We start from the raw sequence: 17149 nt of genomic DNA on the forward strand, positions 1-17149 counted from the left end.
GCAGTTGGCCCATCTAGAAATTTTGACAAGGTTGCAAGTTATGCCCTTGATTTTCTCCCCCTACATGCAGCGTATTTCATGACGTCTTGGGTGTGACTGCATCTAGTCTTCTGCTTTGACCTACTCTTCAGTTGCGGAATTTGGAACATGATTTTGTCTTGAAATACCATGGTAGTTATGGTGGTTTCAACCTCATTATATTGAACAGGTCCTTGGTATAGTTCCCTATTCGATGCAAATAGGTTGATTCCCACATCAAGTGAACCATCAGTGTCACTAGAGTGGATCCCCCCATCGGAAAGATTCTCTTTCACATGATCAATTGAGGTAGTTGGTATATGGAGTGGGTTCCAGAGGTTGTGCCTTTCACATGTAATTACCAGGTCTTTTATGGCCACCAGATGGACCACCAGATGGCATCCTTCCAGAATAATGACAGATACATTTGATTGGACCACTGTTTAATGTCAGATGAAGTTGGTTGGGCTACAGAGTTAAATTTTGTACACAAGCCTTAGCAGATTAGTTCGGATCTGGGCTTCTCTGTCACTTCCTCGAACATTCCTTGGGTAGCTCTTCAAGCTTTGAGGGAACCCTGTGGTGATCTGGAAGGAGCTGTGATCCTGAGATTTGCAATTTTAAGGTATCTGGGGCCAGATGTACAACCATTCCTTTTTACCAGTTGAACATTTAAATTCCCAAATGGGTCACAAGGGACCTGCCTCATTAATATTCATGAGGCAGGTTGCTATTTGTGGCCCATTGGGAATGGCTGGCACTCCCAGGGAGTGGTGGCTTTCTGGGGTCAGTAGACCACCATGTTCGAGACTGCTTTTTTCATAAAGCAATTTTTTTTAATGCAGTTTGCTTTCCTTAAAAGAAAATGAGATGTGTTTCAAAAAGAAAAATGAAATGTTTCAGGGGACCATTGCCTGCTCTTAATAAATATTTGCACCCACTTTTGAAAATGGGAAGGAGTCTCTTGGGGATCCCTTCCCATTTGCAACTTGTCTACCACTAATTTTACATTGGCCGTAAAACATTTGTACATGGCATTGCAAGTCGTTCCTAATAGCCAGTCACACACCCTATTTTGCGAGTCAGTAATAGGTTACCGACTTGCAAAAAAAGGATTTGTACGTGCCACAGACCTATTTAGCGATCGCAAAGGCCCAATTCACTGTTTGTGACTGCTTAAATGGTTGTACATGTGGGCCCTGGTCTTGAAGGTATAATTGCTAGGATCTGTATCCTCCTTGATTGTGGTAGACACTTTATCAGCATCTGTTCCAAGCTCTTCAGTTGCACTAAGGCACTCATTAAGAATTGACCTGACATGCAGTGGAGATACCGGGGAGCTGGATTGAATCAAACTGGCTTACAGCTCTGCTGCAAAGTATGGCCATTGAACACTCTTTCTCCAAAACTGGGAATCACTGCTAACATCCAGATTAACTGGAAGTTTTACTGTGCCGCTTTTTACCATTATGGGAAAAAAACACATTCATTTTCCAACAGCTCAGACCAGATGGAAAGTGTGCACATGGTCTGGTGGGGGCTGAGGGGTGGGATGGGATGTAGTGGTTCAAGGCATGCTTTTATCTGTCTGAGGGAAGCATTGGATTCTTCTCCTAGACTTCTGCAGTGAGAGGGTGGGACCAGGCAATGCCGCTGCCTTCAGCCCCTGTCATCAATTCTATGATATTTCTGGGTTATGATACACTGTGGGGCATATTTACAAGCCCTCAGCGCCAAGGGAGCGTCACTTTTTTTGACGTTCCAGGGGCGCAGCACCATTTTCCATATTTACAAGGTAGTGCTAAACCACTTTGCATGGTTTAACCGCACCTTGTAAATGGGCCTGTTTCAGCCACAATTCTTTGCGGAAAAGAGGCGTGCAATGGGTGCTGCTGTGGCCGTTCCCCCACAACACCCATTTCTTTTTGACGCTGCCCCAGATTTACAAGGCTGAGGCATTGCCAAAAACTAACACCATGGAATACCAGGCGTTAGAATGGCACACCTTCTTTTTTGATCTTTCCACATGTGCCACATTCTACAGCACACATAGAAGGTGCAAATCACCATTATTGAGTGTTTATGTGCAGGAAGTTGTCCCATCCTGCACAGAAGCATTTGTCCCTGCAGCACAGGCACCCTTGCAACTTGGCGGCATGGGGCCTGCGCTGTCACTAAACAGCTTTTTTTCCTCCAGTGCTAGGGGAAACAAAAGGGTGCGCCATATTTTTGTGAACACGGCGCATCCCTACGTTTTAAAAATGTCGGAGCGCTGCGCTGCCAAATTTGACGCTACTCTGACATTTTCTTGTGAATATACCACTTTGTTGTTTCAATTTGTGTTATTTCACTAAGAATTAACTCTGTGAAATAACAAAACTCGCAATGTGGGCCTTAGTCTTGGAAAAAATCATACTGCTGATCCAGTCGGAAAAGTTACTTAGGAGTTTTTCACTTTGCAGTGCAGGCCTCCTTATTTCAGTATGTTCCTGGTTAGGTTTCTAGTTTCAACATTAAATCTGGTTTTCAACTTGAACAGTAAATTGCACCTCCTTTTTCCTAAATCCTGTTTCCTAAGAAGATATTGGATGCCATCTGGTGGAAGTTACACGGGCAGCAGCTTGTTATCTGGAACATGGCATCTTATGTCAAATTATCTGTTTGCCAACTTTGGTCGGCAAATGGGACTGAAAATGTTGCCTTCAATATCATAGACACACATCATTGAAGTAAAAAACTAGGTCCTAAAAGGATGACTCAAAATGATGAAGATAAATAACCATCAATTGGTGATTGATTTGTGGTACTACCATGTCAGTGCAGATCAAGGCCCCAGCCAACCTCACAGAGACCTCCATGCCATCCCTTCCTGGGTTAGGGGGGGGTTAAATATGTGTCTGTGTGACTACCCACTTGGTGAGGGTGCCGCGCCAGCTTTGCTGCTCTGATGTGCGGCTGTCCAGTTGTGCAATACGCCAGTTAGTACTTTCATGCTTAATCTTATATTTCTGAGAAGTGGACCAAAATCTGCCAGTTCCAGTGGTATTGTGTAAGCAGAATAACTTATGAATTTCTGTTTTCCCCTTTTTTTGCACGAGTAAAATATTTTGTATTGTATGGAGACAAGTAAGCAAGGGGCACAACTTGCTTGTTCTATTCCTTGTATTTTGCTCCTCAGTTTCCCTCTGTGCAAATGTTTACTCGATAGGACACCTCAGCGACTTTCGTGCGACTAAACCAGCAGCATGATACAAGTATGGAGAAATCGAAAACCATATCATCAGCAGCATTGCATTGTACATTATAATTTAATGTTGTTACTGAAGCAATGAAAGACTGCACTGCTAAGTGAAGTGTTCCAAATGAGTCTGCTGTGTAGTTTTAGGGCTTTAAAACCCAAACTTTGCAGCAAACTCCTGTTTTTTTCACGAGTCCAGAAGATCAACAGCTGTGCTGAATCCAATTTGGAATGAAATTTGAAGTTGAACGTTCAAAATCAGTGAATTCTTTCCTTAGCAAAGATGACACATTTTTGACTCATTCAAATCTAAAACTGTGGGCCCACACAAATGTCTTTTAATGAGATTTCAGAGATTTTATTTGCAAGAAGATATGCTTTACATGACCGGCCGCATCCTTCGAAATGGTTTTGATGTCTTACCTAAGTAGCTATTTTGCAGGCCTTCCAATATTTACACCCTAAGGGGAATACTTATGAAATAGTGACGCAATGCTGCAGCAACTCACCTTGCTGTGCTGTACTGGATCACTGGGAAAGGGCAGGAATGTGCTGTATTTAAGGCATACGGCATCTTCCTGGCCTTTGACCCTGTGCTGGGGCACAATGGGCTGCCTAGCGCCAACGCAGGCCCCCTTACATGGTGCAAGGAGGCGTGCGCTGCATGCATGATTGTTTTGGTGCCGGAAGGGGCACCTTCCTACACAAAAACAATCCTGAGAGGCATAGTCCTCTATCTCTGTGTGCCACAGAATGCAGCACACATTGAAAGAGGAAGTAACAAGGAGAAATAAAGAAAATTTTCAGAGTTAATCATCTCCTGGGGAAGTGTATCTTTTTGGTGCATTCTCAAGCTCACAACGTCCTGCAAATCTGGGACTGCATGAAATACTATGGGATTTGCATGGGAAAACCCACTCAATGCCCATGGAATGCCTACCCAGGACATAGTAATGGAATGCAGCGAATTGCGCTGTGTTACCCCAAATATTTGGAGCCAACCAATGCTATGCAAAGCGACTTTAAGTGGCTTAAAAATTCTGACATACGGTTTTACTTCACTCTAGCACTACGTTGCGTGGTGCAAGAGCGACGTAAACCGTGTCACAAATATGGCCCTTAGGACCAGATGTACAACCATTGGATTTTGGTCCTCATAATTTGCGACAAATTGCGAGGTGCAAAATCAAATGTACAACAGTGTGTTTAACACTGTTTGCGATTCTTAATGGGGACGCAGATTGCGAGGCTCATTAATATTAACGAGTCTCTCGCAATTTGCGAGCTCATTGGGTATGACAGGCCCTCCCAGGGATGGTGGCCTGCTGGGCTCAGCAGACCACCATGTCTTGGACTGCTTTTAAATAAAGCATTTTTTTTTAAAAATGCAGCCCGTTTTCCTTTAAAGGAAACGGGATGCATTTAAAAAAAAAAAAAAAATTAAACATTTTTGTTTTATTTTTCAAGCGCAGGCAGTGGTCCCTACTTTTGCATGCATTTGTGAAGGTGAAGCGGTCCCCTGAGGACCCCTTCCCATTGGCAAATGCATTACCACCTACTTGAAGTAGGCGGTAATTGCGAATGTTTTGCAACTGCAATTGCGGTCGCGAAACATTAGTACATGGGTTTGAGACTCGCTATTTGGAAGAAAGTGCCCTTCCAAAGAGAAAGCCTCTAAGCACTTTTTTGCGAGTCTCAATTCATTTGCGACTCCCAAAATTGTGTTGATACATGGCCATGCCAATTTTAGCATGCTCGAACAGGTCGCTAATCCCTTTCCGCATGCTAAAATTGTTCGTACATCTGGCACTTAGTGTCTACAATTTTAGTTGTCTAGTGCTCTTCCGTTCTTTATGAAGGATTCTTTTTCCATAGACAGAGACAATGGGGATCAAGACCAACCTATCCCTGAACATGTTTTCATTGTTTTTAATTAAACAGAGAAAATACATTAATGAATACAGATGTCCTATAACTAGAATCACAATCTGTAATATTTAACGTCGAAGGAATTTTATAATGTTTTTTTGTTGGTTTGAATGAAAGTAAACAAAAAGGGGGAGCACATTAGGAAAGCTGAAAAAGCTATTATTTTTCAAACAATATGACGATTTATCTGCGTCTAAATCTGAATCGTATTTCCTCTTTAAATCAGAGGATAGCAAAACAAATATTTGAATAGCAACGATCTTACTAACCTCTGAGTTTGTCCCTTGCACAGTGGTGGGAAATACATTGGACTGATGGCGGATGGTACCAGCAGATTCAGCTGCAAGGGGAAACTGATACACAACTTCTTGACAAGCAGCACCTTCACTGAATTCACCGTTGTGGCTGAGATTGCATGTGCCAAGATTGATAGTGCTGCTCCCCTGAATCGAGCTTGTCTGATTGGATGTGGTTTCACCACTGGATATGGATCTGCAATTCACACGGCTGATGTAAGAAGTCACACTCTTTGTTTTCTATTCTACTCCTCATTATAAGCACAGAGATATCTCTTTATACCTATGCACAGGATCTGTCTATGCTACATAAAAGCTATTACATTCAAATTCCAACTCCATATAATGATAGGAGCTTCTGTTGGGGCAGGATGTGTTCTAGCATTGTAAGGGTCACCTGTTGAACAAGGAATTAAATGGTCATGCCACAGGTTGCCCAAGTCACCAGGCTGTCTGATCCTGGACCAGTCATTGCAAATCTGTGTAATTGACCCCCATTATGAGTGGCTCAGGAATGAGTGTGATATGCATTGAAACAAATGAAATCTGACAGCGCAGGGTTTATCAGGTGACAATAGTTCCACCCACTTAAGTTTTTGGGGAATTAAAACAAGAGCCACATGTTATAATACACATTAAGCATTACTCCCCAAATAGATATCGGCAGGATTGACTAGTCATTATTAACCATAAAACTCATAATTGCGATATAAATGGTACAACCTATATAAGTTCTATTACAATTGCGATTACATCTCAATTAACCAGACGATTCTTAATTAGGGCCTAGTGTCCTACATAGGAGGAGTTAAGAGAATGCTAAACTCTTGTGATAAATACTAAAAAAACAAAAGCTATTTCTTGGTGCTCTTCAAAGTAGCTCGATATGTTGGCAGCCCTGAAATGTGAGTTTGAATTTTCGAAGTGGCTAAATCACAAACCTATACTAATTCACCACTAATGCTTTTTTGGGTTCCGGAGTAGCGTGCTACTCCCCGAAAAGCACCTAGACGCCTCATCGGGGTAGTAAGCGCTATAGAAATGCAATTTCAATTACAGAACACTGGTCGGTTCTTACAGTTAAGACATTTGACATTGTCATACTTTTTCTGTGATTTATACAGACTGAAGGAAAAAACAAGCACTGCAAAATGCAAGATTGCTGGTTTTTTTTAAAACCCAAGAAACAAAGCCTCCAGTCTGTGAAGGAAAGTTGGCATCCTATGCTTCCCTCACTCTCCAGATAGACATGGACGAGCAGCCGAGGCCCAACTCAAACAAGGTCACGGTTCAGTGTAAACCACTTATCACAGTTGCAGTGAAGATGTGAATGTTCAGTTCGTTTGTGAGTTATTGTGATGAACAACACTTCCACAATGTTGAAAGTTCTAAAAATGTTTATAATATTTAAGGAAGTCAAATGTTAAAAACAAAACATAGTACAAAGTAAAATGGTAATGCAACACAATGGAGTGATAAGACCAGAGCCCAGTAGCGGCCGGTGCAGGTAAGAGCGGTGAGGCCAGGTGGGGGGGATTTCGACAGACGACGAGGGAAAATTAAATATTTATTAAATTTTACCTTCGTGGTCGTCAGTCGTATCCCCCCCCCCCCCACCCCCCCACCCAGCCCCACCACTCTTACCCGCACGGGCCGCTCCTGCCAGAGCCAGTGTCGTTCACAGTGGTCGTGCATACCAGAACACACCTGAAAACAAAAAGAAAACCCTACACACTATCAAGTGCAGTTTGTGTAGCGATCAAAAGCTTTATACATTGTTCACAAACATGTACTGTTTCTGATCGTCTACGGGCCATGATCACAAAAGTGTAAACCGAAAGACTTCAATGCTCTCTGATTTTGTTCCTACTGTTTGCAAGCATCGATAACACGATAAACCAGAGGAACAATTATATCATTGTCCAGCAATAACCTGCAAGACAAATGGGATGTTTTTCAGTTTGGGAAAGGAAGATATGCCTGTCTCCTAGATAAGAGTTAAAGACTGATGACCCCTTACATCTCTTACAATGGACATATTTCCCTTGAATGCTGGTGGGGGTCCTAAAGACTCAGGTCTCTACTCCCTCACTCAGATGGGATCTAACTTGCAAATGAATTGAAGCAGACAGCAGTCTGACCCAAGGATCGCATTGTGCCGGCCCAGAGGAACAATATTGGACCACACAGACCCTTTCAGACCCAGCTAGCACTTAGGCTCATCAGGTGCCAAGACTCTCATCAAAGAACTGGGCCATCAAAGAAGAAAACAATAAAAGGTGGTGCAAATAGACAATGTGCCCACAAGACAGAGTCACTGCTCAGCACAACTCTGCATACCTGCTTGTAAAACAGTAGTCCTTGTGGCAACTCCTCTTCGAAAATGGCAGAGAAGGCTTCAAGGCACTGCATTGTATCTCTGGACTCTTTAACTCGGCTTGACGTTTCCTCACAGACAGTTAAATTGGCAACAGTATGGAAGAACTGGGAAGCTTCCTCAGGCCCTTCTGCCTGGTCTCAGCAAATGCAAAAGAGACGCAGGACTCATACCTTTGTTCTGGAATCACCAATAACAGCAGGATTCAAGAAGCAAGTCGGATTACCGAGCAGACAAAGTAGACACCGGCCTATAGGCCGCCCTTCTGTTAGAGCTCTGCTACTACTGTTGGTGTTGGTAGAATGACATACGTATTAGAAGATAATGTTTAAGAAGGGCACGAAATCTCGACTGCCTAGGGGCCTCCACAGGGTTTAATCCGGCACTCTGACGCAGGTGTATATCTAGAGAGAATTTGTGAATCTTTGGTAGTTCAAAAATCCCACAAACTACCCTGAAAAATATTTTCGTTCTAAAGAGATGTGTCTGGAAATGCCCAGACAGGTGTTGGAAACAAAGAACAGTAGAGTTTAATAAGTGGGGGACGGGGCTATGTCCTCTGAGGGCAGCACCCCTCCTATATTTTGTTAGTGATTGTAAACTAGCTTTCGAGTGGATATTTTAGTTGTTCCTGATGATTAGTGAGAAAGCTCTGCAAACATTTCAAACACGCAACAAAATGATCATATCACTCCATCCAGCTCCCACAAACCACTGGACTCAATTTAGATGAGAAGGCTAAGAGAGATCATACCTGGCTACAACCACTTCGCCCTAAAGTTAAAAATGATGCCACAAGTCAGAGCCTGTGCCTAGAAGAGTGAGCAGGCTAAGATTACAGGGCCGGGAGACCAATGGAGGATCTCCCCAACTCTAGTGTAGGCCATGAGAAGAAGAATATTTGCAGTTGAAGGTGTCCTTCATGATCATGGTCACCATGAGGCATAGTTATTAAAATATCATGCAATGCAGCGCAGCAGGACACCTTGTTGCGCTGTATTGCATGCCAGGGAGAGGGCAGGAATGCACCATATTTAACATTTTAGGGTGCATTTCTGTTCTCATGGGTCACAATATGCAGCCTAGCGCCAACATAGGCACTCTTGCACCTTGGGGCAAGGGCATCGCCATTGCAAACAGTATTGTTTTTGTGCAGGAAGGGCACCTTCCTGCACAAAAATAATCCTCTGCTGCTTTTTCCTTTTTCTATGTGTGCTGCACAATGCAGCAAACATAGGACGATGAAACAAAGAGGAAAATAAAAAGATATTACGATATTTCTCTTTGTTACACCTCCCCTGGAAGGCGTAACATTTTGGTACATTCCCAGCTGAATCTGGGAATGCTCCAATATCCATGGGTGGATGTGTAGGAACACCCAAGATCTACCCATGGAACGCCTCCCTGGAGTAGAGTAATGCATGGCAGAAACTTGTGCTGCTTTGCGTTACTCCTGATCTACCTTAGATGGCCTTGCGTGGCTTGGTAAATCTCATTCTAGGTGTTGCCTCACCCCTGCATCCCCTTGCATGGTGCTAGGACGATGCATAACCTTTGATAAATATGGCCCCATGGGGTTTCTAAAAGGACAAGGGACCTTGCAGGTATAAAGGCAGAGATAGTACAGTTGCACCAGTAGTAGGGGACGGCTGGCCTTACTAATGTGTGGAGCTTGCATTGCGTACATCATTTTTGTGTTTACGCATACCTCACGACTGTTCAACTATTCATGTAAATTATTTTGTGATTCATGTGCACAGCAGGCATGCTGTAAGGTGCACATATAGCTGTAAATAATCCCTTAAAATAGATATCACAACATGGTTTCTTATGGTTTTGTCTGTCTGCATATACTTCAACTCATTTAACAATATAGTTGATTGACATGCGCCTTCTACTATACACACTCTGGAAAAGCTGTATAGGCTGCCACATTTTAACATACTCTCTGCACTTACCCCAGATCCATTTGGGTTTATGTTTGATGCTAAGTAAAGAGTATAAACTAAGGGTCTGACTTAGAGTTTGGTGGATGAGATTTTCGTCACAAATATGACAGATATGTTGTCTTCTTTATTACAGCTGCACTGCTAAAAAGGCGGATGTATCTGTTACTCTGGTGAAAGAGTTCCTATCTGCCAAACTCTAAATCTCTTCCTAAATTTCCATTTCATTTCCCTTGCTTCTCCTCCCCTCGGTACAATCACTTGTTCAGTCCCTGTGTAAGTAATGCACACATGCATCCTGTACAACTGCACATAAGTACATATTACCACATAATGACTTTTACATAGTGTAGGTCTACTTTACCTTAAAAAACGTTTTTTTTTCAATGGGCCCCTCTATAATGCATAACATTTATTGACATCTTTAGCCAGACTTTCCCTCTGTAAATACATCTTTTTAAAATACAATTATTGAGACAGACAAACATGGGGATTTCAAACAAATAGCTTAAAGGCAAATTTAAAAGAACTGATTAGTTCATAAAAGAATGAAACTAGGAATGTCCCAGAATGCATAACACATGGCAGCACATATCAATGCATGTGAACAATCATGAAAAGCTCCTGCAAGGAACTGCCTTTAGCTCCGCCCTCCTTCCTCATACGTAAACAGTGTACACTGCATTCTACTGCCTAGCAGCCAGATGTTGATCAAGCAAGCCTAATGAGTGAGTAGAGTGATCCTGGTCCAGATGTGGTAATCAAGATCCCCCCTAGAGAACTGAGAGTGGGGCTGGCATGTTTATCCTGAAATAAATGTTTTCAATTAAGAGAAGTTTGTTTATTCCCTCTGTAGACCTCCCTGGCATACAGAGATTGAGCTGCGGTTCTTTTAGAGCCAGCTAACCTGGATTGTTTAACTTTTAGAATTCTGGTTGGCCTGATAGAGGATATTCAGAAATTCCTCGGTATCTCAAGGGAGACTACGAAATGGAGAGAAGGAGTTACTTTCAAACAATAATAAACCTCCTAATGTCAGAATACTATAAGGCAATGTGCACATTGGCGCCTACTGCCTTCGGCTCTGTGGCAGGGGCAGAAGGAAGGGTTGATAGCAGAATAATATGCCTTTGTGTTGCCCAGCATTACCACAGCCAAGCTGTAAATTGTACTCCAACACATTCTGCTCTAAACATTACAATCTAATGTCCACCAGGCAGCATTTCTCATTCTTGCCAAAGAGATTATTTTTTATGCTCTTTTTTTGTAGGATTGTTGTTGAAGGGATTCTCTGACCACTTTAAAGCCTTGTTTGCAAGGTTCTGTAAAGGATTCAAAAATTATGTTTTTACAAATGTACAGGGGATCCCATCCTGTTGCATTTATTTACAGGAACACAACTATAGAGGAGCTGAGTGATTAGAGCCACCAGAAAATGGGCCCTGGAAAGGGTATGGATTAGGGGGGTTTGACTATGTTTTTCCTGGGAAGAATATTTCTAGTAGTAAAAAAAACAGCACACAACGGGGTGAGATTCTTTTATGAAATAAATTGCACACCCGGAAAACAGTGTGTAGATAAAAAAGTCCCATTAGTGAATAGGCGCCCTTTCATATCACATACTTCCCTTGGAATGATAGGCCAAGCTGTGTGCCAGCTGTGCTGCCATACTTGGTGAACACAACAGAGCACAATATCAAATGAAGCAGCAATCTCTGAGTACAACAAAAGTGAGTCAAAGCTACTCTTGACAAATTGTTTGCGAATCAGGCTTTAGAATTTAAAAATTGCTGTTTTCAAAGTAATATTTTTTCCAACATACCTTCAGCTCACTAACCTTATTGAGCCATACATTGCGACATCAAATTGACCCCTTTAGGTTGCAGATAACCTACACGAACTGCAAACAGAGCTGTTGTTCATTTTTCTGGTCCTATCTTCTGAATTCATAGAGAGTGGGGTAAAATGCTCTCAATAACCTGGCTTGTATTGATAATGTGAGCAGTAGCTGATGATAGATGATTTTAAGATCAATACTATTGCAGTAAATTAAATTACACTTTGAAATATGTGAACATTAAATACATTTTAATGCTATATTAAATGGATGCATTTCGTTCCATTGTGAACGATTATGAAACAGTGACCATAGCTTCTCACCGTTTGTCCGTTATTTGTTGGCTTCGATGTTCCCCTAGGTTAAGCCAGGAACAACTTGTGTTGTGTATGGCTTGGGAGGAGTTGGCTTGTCTGCTGTCATCGGCTGCAAAGTGAACGGAGCGGCTCGGATCATTGGAGTAGACACCAACAAGGATAAATTTGCTAAGGCAAAAAAATTAGGAGTCACCGAATGCATCGACCCCAAAGATTGCAAAAAGCCCATCTACGAGGTGATAGCCGAAATGACTGATGGTGGAGCCGACTACTCGTTTGAGTGCATTGGAAATGTAGACACTATGGTATGTAGTTTTTTTCTTCTTATTGTGCTTAGAAGAGCCACACATGGCATCATTAGGTTGTAGGTTTATAGTCATGCTACAAGGACCAACAACATAGCAACAGCAGCGTACATATATTTGTAAAAATTAAAAACGAATACACTAAAGCATCCCTTGGTGCTACAGCGTCAGTACCTGATTATTTGGTTAATGGTAAAGGGCTAGGCACAATTGTCTGATTTAGAAACAGTAGGAAAGGGTTAAAAACTAAAAACAAACAATAAATGGACTTGAAGAGCATTTAGCATATTAAGCATCAATATATATATATGAGATGAAAAATTAAAACGATTTTTAAGATTTGTGATGTGGATCCTTTTCTCTCCTCCTGTTGCCTGTCAGGTGTCTGCCATCAAGTCTTGTCACTATGGGTTTGGAGTCTGTGTGATCATTGGAGTTGCTGCTTCTGATGCAAAGATCTCCCTTGATCCCATGCTGCTTCTCACAGGCCGCACCGTGAAAGGAGCTTTCATTGGAGGTACAGTATCCAATCATCTGAAAGATAGAGCACGTACTGCCTCTGGGAGAGCAGAAAAGGACCTTGTGGGGGATGTTTGAGGCCTTTGAACAAATAACCACCCGAGCAGGGAACTGGTGGCCTAGATTGTCTCCAGCATGACTTACCTATCGATGGGCGTTGTCCGCAGGCTCTTTTTTGTTGGGGCAGATGGGTGGGCATCTTTCTTGACCAATTTAAAAAGATTAGTTTGAGTATGTGGGCAGTTTTGCAGCTTTGATGACGACGGTCTGAGTCAAGCCAGACATTTAGATTAAGTCTTGGAAGAGCTGTACAAACTGCCCTGTTGTTGCAAAGGACAATGCACCATCTGTCTTAACCGTGAAAAAAAAGGTTCAAACAGTGGAATGCATTGAGCAGCCTGAGAAGAAACAAATGGCGGCATGTCCAATTCTTCATTTCCTGATCTCTACGAGTCAAGCGTCAGTTCAGCCAACAAAGCACTGAGTTTTCAAAGTTGGCTCTTCTCATGTTGTGTGATTGAATTCTTACGTAGAAAAGGTCACAGTTGTTTCACATTATCCACGAGGCAGGGACTCAGCTATTCATACTTTTGTTTGGAAGACACAGATGTTAATTATCCAAACGTCAGTATAACGTGAAATCATGCGCCCTATGACCCAACATGACCTTCTAGGTTTAAACCCCTGTTCCACCCTCAGTCCCTAAACAGCTGGTATTTGTTGCTGAGCAGAGAGGGAAGTGTAAAGAGTGAACCTACAGATTGTTAACAGTGATGCTGAAGCCCTGTTAACTTGCTGATCCTGCAGATGCTTTGAGGAGCCAGAAAGTGTCAGGGCTTAGAAAGGACAAGCCAGGGGTAGAAGCTGCTACTTCTGGAAAACATACGGGCTACCTGAGTATCACTGACTAACATTCATATGAATTGACAGGTGTCCTGTGACCAGCCATGGCTCGTGCAGGGCGTTACGCCGGGCGGTGACGTCAGGCAGAAGAGAGGCAAGGTGGGGGGTTGTAAAATGCGGGATATGGACGATGTCAGGTAAGTACCGGAAAAACAAAATGAATTTCGTTACCCGGGCTGCATCGCCAAATTTGATGCAGCGCGGGCAACGAAATTCGTTTTTTTCTTCATTTTTTCGGTACTTACCTGACATCATCTATATCCCGCATTTTATAACCCCCACCCTGCCCCTCCTCTGCCTGACGTCACCGCCTGGCGTAACACCCTGCACGAGTCTCTGGCTGCCTGTGTCTCCCCCTGATTTGCCTGATTACCTTCCTTCTCCAGAAGGCAGCATCCCACGAGGCACAACCCATGGCAGTAGTATTTGGACGCGTGTTTAGTATTCTTCGTTAAGGCAGCAACATTTTCCTGCTCCCCTCGGAGTGTACCTGGGCCTCCATTTTAATGGAACACATAGCAGTGGGTTTACATTTGTCCTTCTTGTGAAATATCAAGCAGGTCTCTGACATTATAGTAGACTTTTCCTACAGGCTTCCTCATCATTGTGCTCTCGTAGTGTTCTGTTTGGCTGCAACATTTTTTTTTTGCAGTCTCGTTATAGACAGCTCCAGCTGTCTGTGGCAGAAGGCATCGTGTGCAATTCTCAACAGACGCAATCCTTGCTCAGGATTCGATGGCTTTCATGTCAGTCTCAGTTATCCTGCTTTTGTTTGTGGCTCTCCTCTTTTTTTTGCATTTGACCCACACATAGGAGCTTTTAGGTCAACCTGTCCTAGGTTCGTCATTAGTCCACATTTATATACTAGTTTATAGGATTTTAGCGCCACCTGGTGGCCACAAGAAAAACCGCTGTATAAATGTAGAAGATATAACATCGATCTTGACAGACACCAGGGTCACTGGAATGATGCCACTTTACGGACTTTGCGTTTTCCAGTTATAATGGATTACCTGGGTGTGCAACATTACATAACCCATCATTCACTCCATAATCTGCTGAATTTAACAAAACATATTTGTAGCTGAAATGGATCAAGAAGGAAATAAAAACGAAGAGACATATGGCAGTCCTTGAAAATGTTTTCTGGTTCCGTTTCTGTGCTTATTGCTGCGTTCAGGTGTTAAACGGTTACGTATGAGGTGAAACCTTTCAAATTCCAATTGGCTTTGTTGTACATAAAGGTAAGGGAGCCTGATAGGCAATACAAGTGCCTATTTTTCGAACACTGTACTGGTTCAGTTTTGAAAAAAACATACCTTATGCATTATTTTCCTTTGACAGTAGGCTTATCTTGCAGTGAAGTACATTCTGATGTACTTTCAAATCTTGCTGGTACGCACTTTATTGTAAGATGGGTTAACTCTGCCTTGCAGCTTGTCTTCATAATGTAGAAGGTCCGGTTTGTCTCGTGGGCGAGGCACAGCTGTCAATTATACAGCAGATGCAGTGGCCCCTTGGCCTAGCAATTTAGACCTAGCCATTTTTGCAGGGTTATCCCAAACTTTTTGTCTCCCTCCTATATTGATTCTGACCTGTTTTGATGGTTTTATGACTCTGGGCACTTTTCGGTGTTAAAGTGCCTGTACACTCTCCTGGAAACTTGGTTAGATTGGTCCACACATGTCTGGTACATTTAATTTACCTGTAAGTCCCTTGTACAGTGGTATCCCTTATACCCAGGACCGGTAAATTAAATGCTACTGGGGGCCTGCAGCACTGCTTGCACCACCCACAGAAGTAACCTTTCAAACCTGTCTCATTCCTCTGCCACTGCAGGGCCTGCGCGCACATTTTACTGCTACTATGATTTGGCATTTAAAATGTTTGCCAAGTCTGAAACTCCCCTCTTACTACATATCGATCACCCCTAAGGTAGGCCCTAGTTAGCCCTATGGGCACGGTGCTGTTTTGGTAAAAGGTTGGATATGTGCCTTTTTTATGTGGCATGTCCTAGTAGTGACAAACATCCTATTTGGTGTCTCATTGCGGTGAGACTGCTCCTCCCATAGGTTTACATTGGGGATTTGCTGATATGTGTGTCAGTGGTAATTTTTGATCTGGAAGGAGTAGCTTTGCCATGTTTGGAATACTGGCAATAAATCCTGCTTATTGGCGTGAGTGGATTTTGTATTACTATTTTAGAAATGCCACTTTTAGAAGTGGGCTTTTCTACAGTCACAGAGGAAGCTCGGGTGTGCCCTGCATATCCTGATTAGTCTTCTTGGGCTAGAGTGGTGGGAGGAGAGTTGTCACCTGCACCTGAATAGTGCTGTGTCAGCCTTTCACAATGCTGTTTTTACCTCCATGTAGTGTGTCTGGAGTTAGGGCTAGGGATTTAATAGGGCTGTTACGCACTTCTAAACTTGTTTGAAGTTACCTCCAGAACAAAGACATTTGGAGTATAAGTACATGGACTGTAAATTGATACTTGTATAGCGCACTACTCACCCGCAAGGGTCTCAAGGCGCTTGTACGAATACCGCTGTGGAACCCATCCTGGCTTTCCCTGTGAGGCGTCCACTCCTGGGCACCCCCAAGGTGGAGGCCAGGCATCCTTAGTGTTGTGGGGGCCGTTGTGGAGATTAAGCAAGCTATTGCCCAGAGTTGCAGAGTGGGACTCCATGATTGGAATAGGCACAGAGGCGAGAATTATCAGGTCCGTGGAGTTTTTGAGCCCAAGACCCGCCGAGGCGGGGAATTGAACCCTGGTCCCAGGCTAGACCTTTGCATCAGGGTCTGCCGCTCTAATCATTGAGCCACACTTCTCCACCGTGACCCCATGATTTTAGGCACTGTGGGAGACTTGTAAGCAGATGCTGCTGGTTCTACAGACTGCATAAGGAAGGGGAAACTGTTATACTGCCAGGAGGAACTGCCATCAGACTTGCTTGCTGTGCTGACTTGTAGCCTGTTTGTGTTTCAAGAAGGACTGCCACTGGTTACAAGGACCCTGATGTGCTGGCTTGCTGCTTGTTGTCTGCCCTTGAGCCCCTAGTGATCTCACAGGGTATGGTGGCCTGCCCGGTGTTTTTGACAACTTAGTGCCTGATGAGCACTTTATTTCCTTTTGTGCCTGGCCCTGAAGCAAAGAGTGGTGAGCACTTTGGGTGAGCGAGTGCATGTGTAACAGAGGACCAGTGTGGGGCACTGGGCACACCAGAGTCAGCCGGACTGGCCCACTTGTAGCGCCATGTGATGGAGTGGATCGGGAGCCTGAGGATCCTACTACGCCGAGAGCCTCGGATTTCCCCTTCCATTCCTTACTTCCTCGTGCCTCATCCCCGAGCAGAAGAGAGGGTCGCTACAGCAGTGCAGATAGTCTGGCAAAGTCCCATGGAATTACCTAAAAAGAAAGCAGAGGAGCTCCGCTGTCATCTTGCTGTGGGTGAGGTCTGGCGAGG

General features: G+C 43.4%; 1 protein-coding gene across 1 annotated transcript in view; it reads left to right on the forward strand.

Moving 5' to 3' along the window:
* The window catches only part of LOC147727425 (alcohol dehydrogenase 1-like), an 81835-nt gene that overhangs the window by 58395 nt on the left and 6291 nt on the right, over positions 1-17149 (forward strand). The window contains exons 5-7 of the mRNA XM_086961502.1: positions 5478-5697; positions 12003-12263; positions 12645-12780. Coding sequence (XP_086817628.1) covers positions 5478-5697; positions 12003-12263; positions 12645-12780 — 617 coding nt within the window. The remainder of the gene's footprint in view (positions 1-5477; positions 5698-12002; positions 12264-12644; positions 12781-17149) is intronic.

The sequence above is a fragment of the Lissotriton vulgaris genome, chromosome 3_1 (assembly GCF_964263255.1).
Source record: "Lissotriton vulgaris chromosome 3_1, aLisVul1.2, whole genome shotgun sequence".
Classification (NCBI taxonomy): domain Eukaryota; kingdom Metazoa; phylum Chordata; class Amphibia; order Caudata; family Salamandridae; genus Lissotriton; species Lissotriton vulgaris.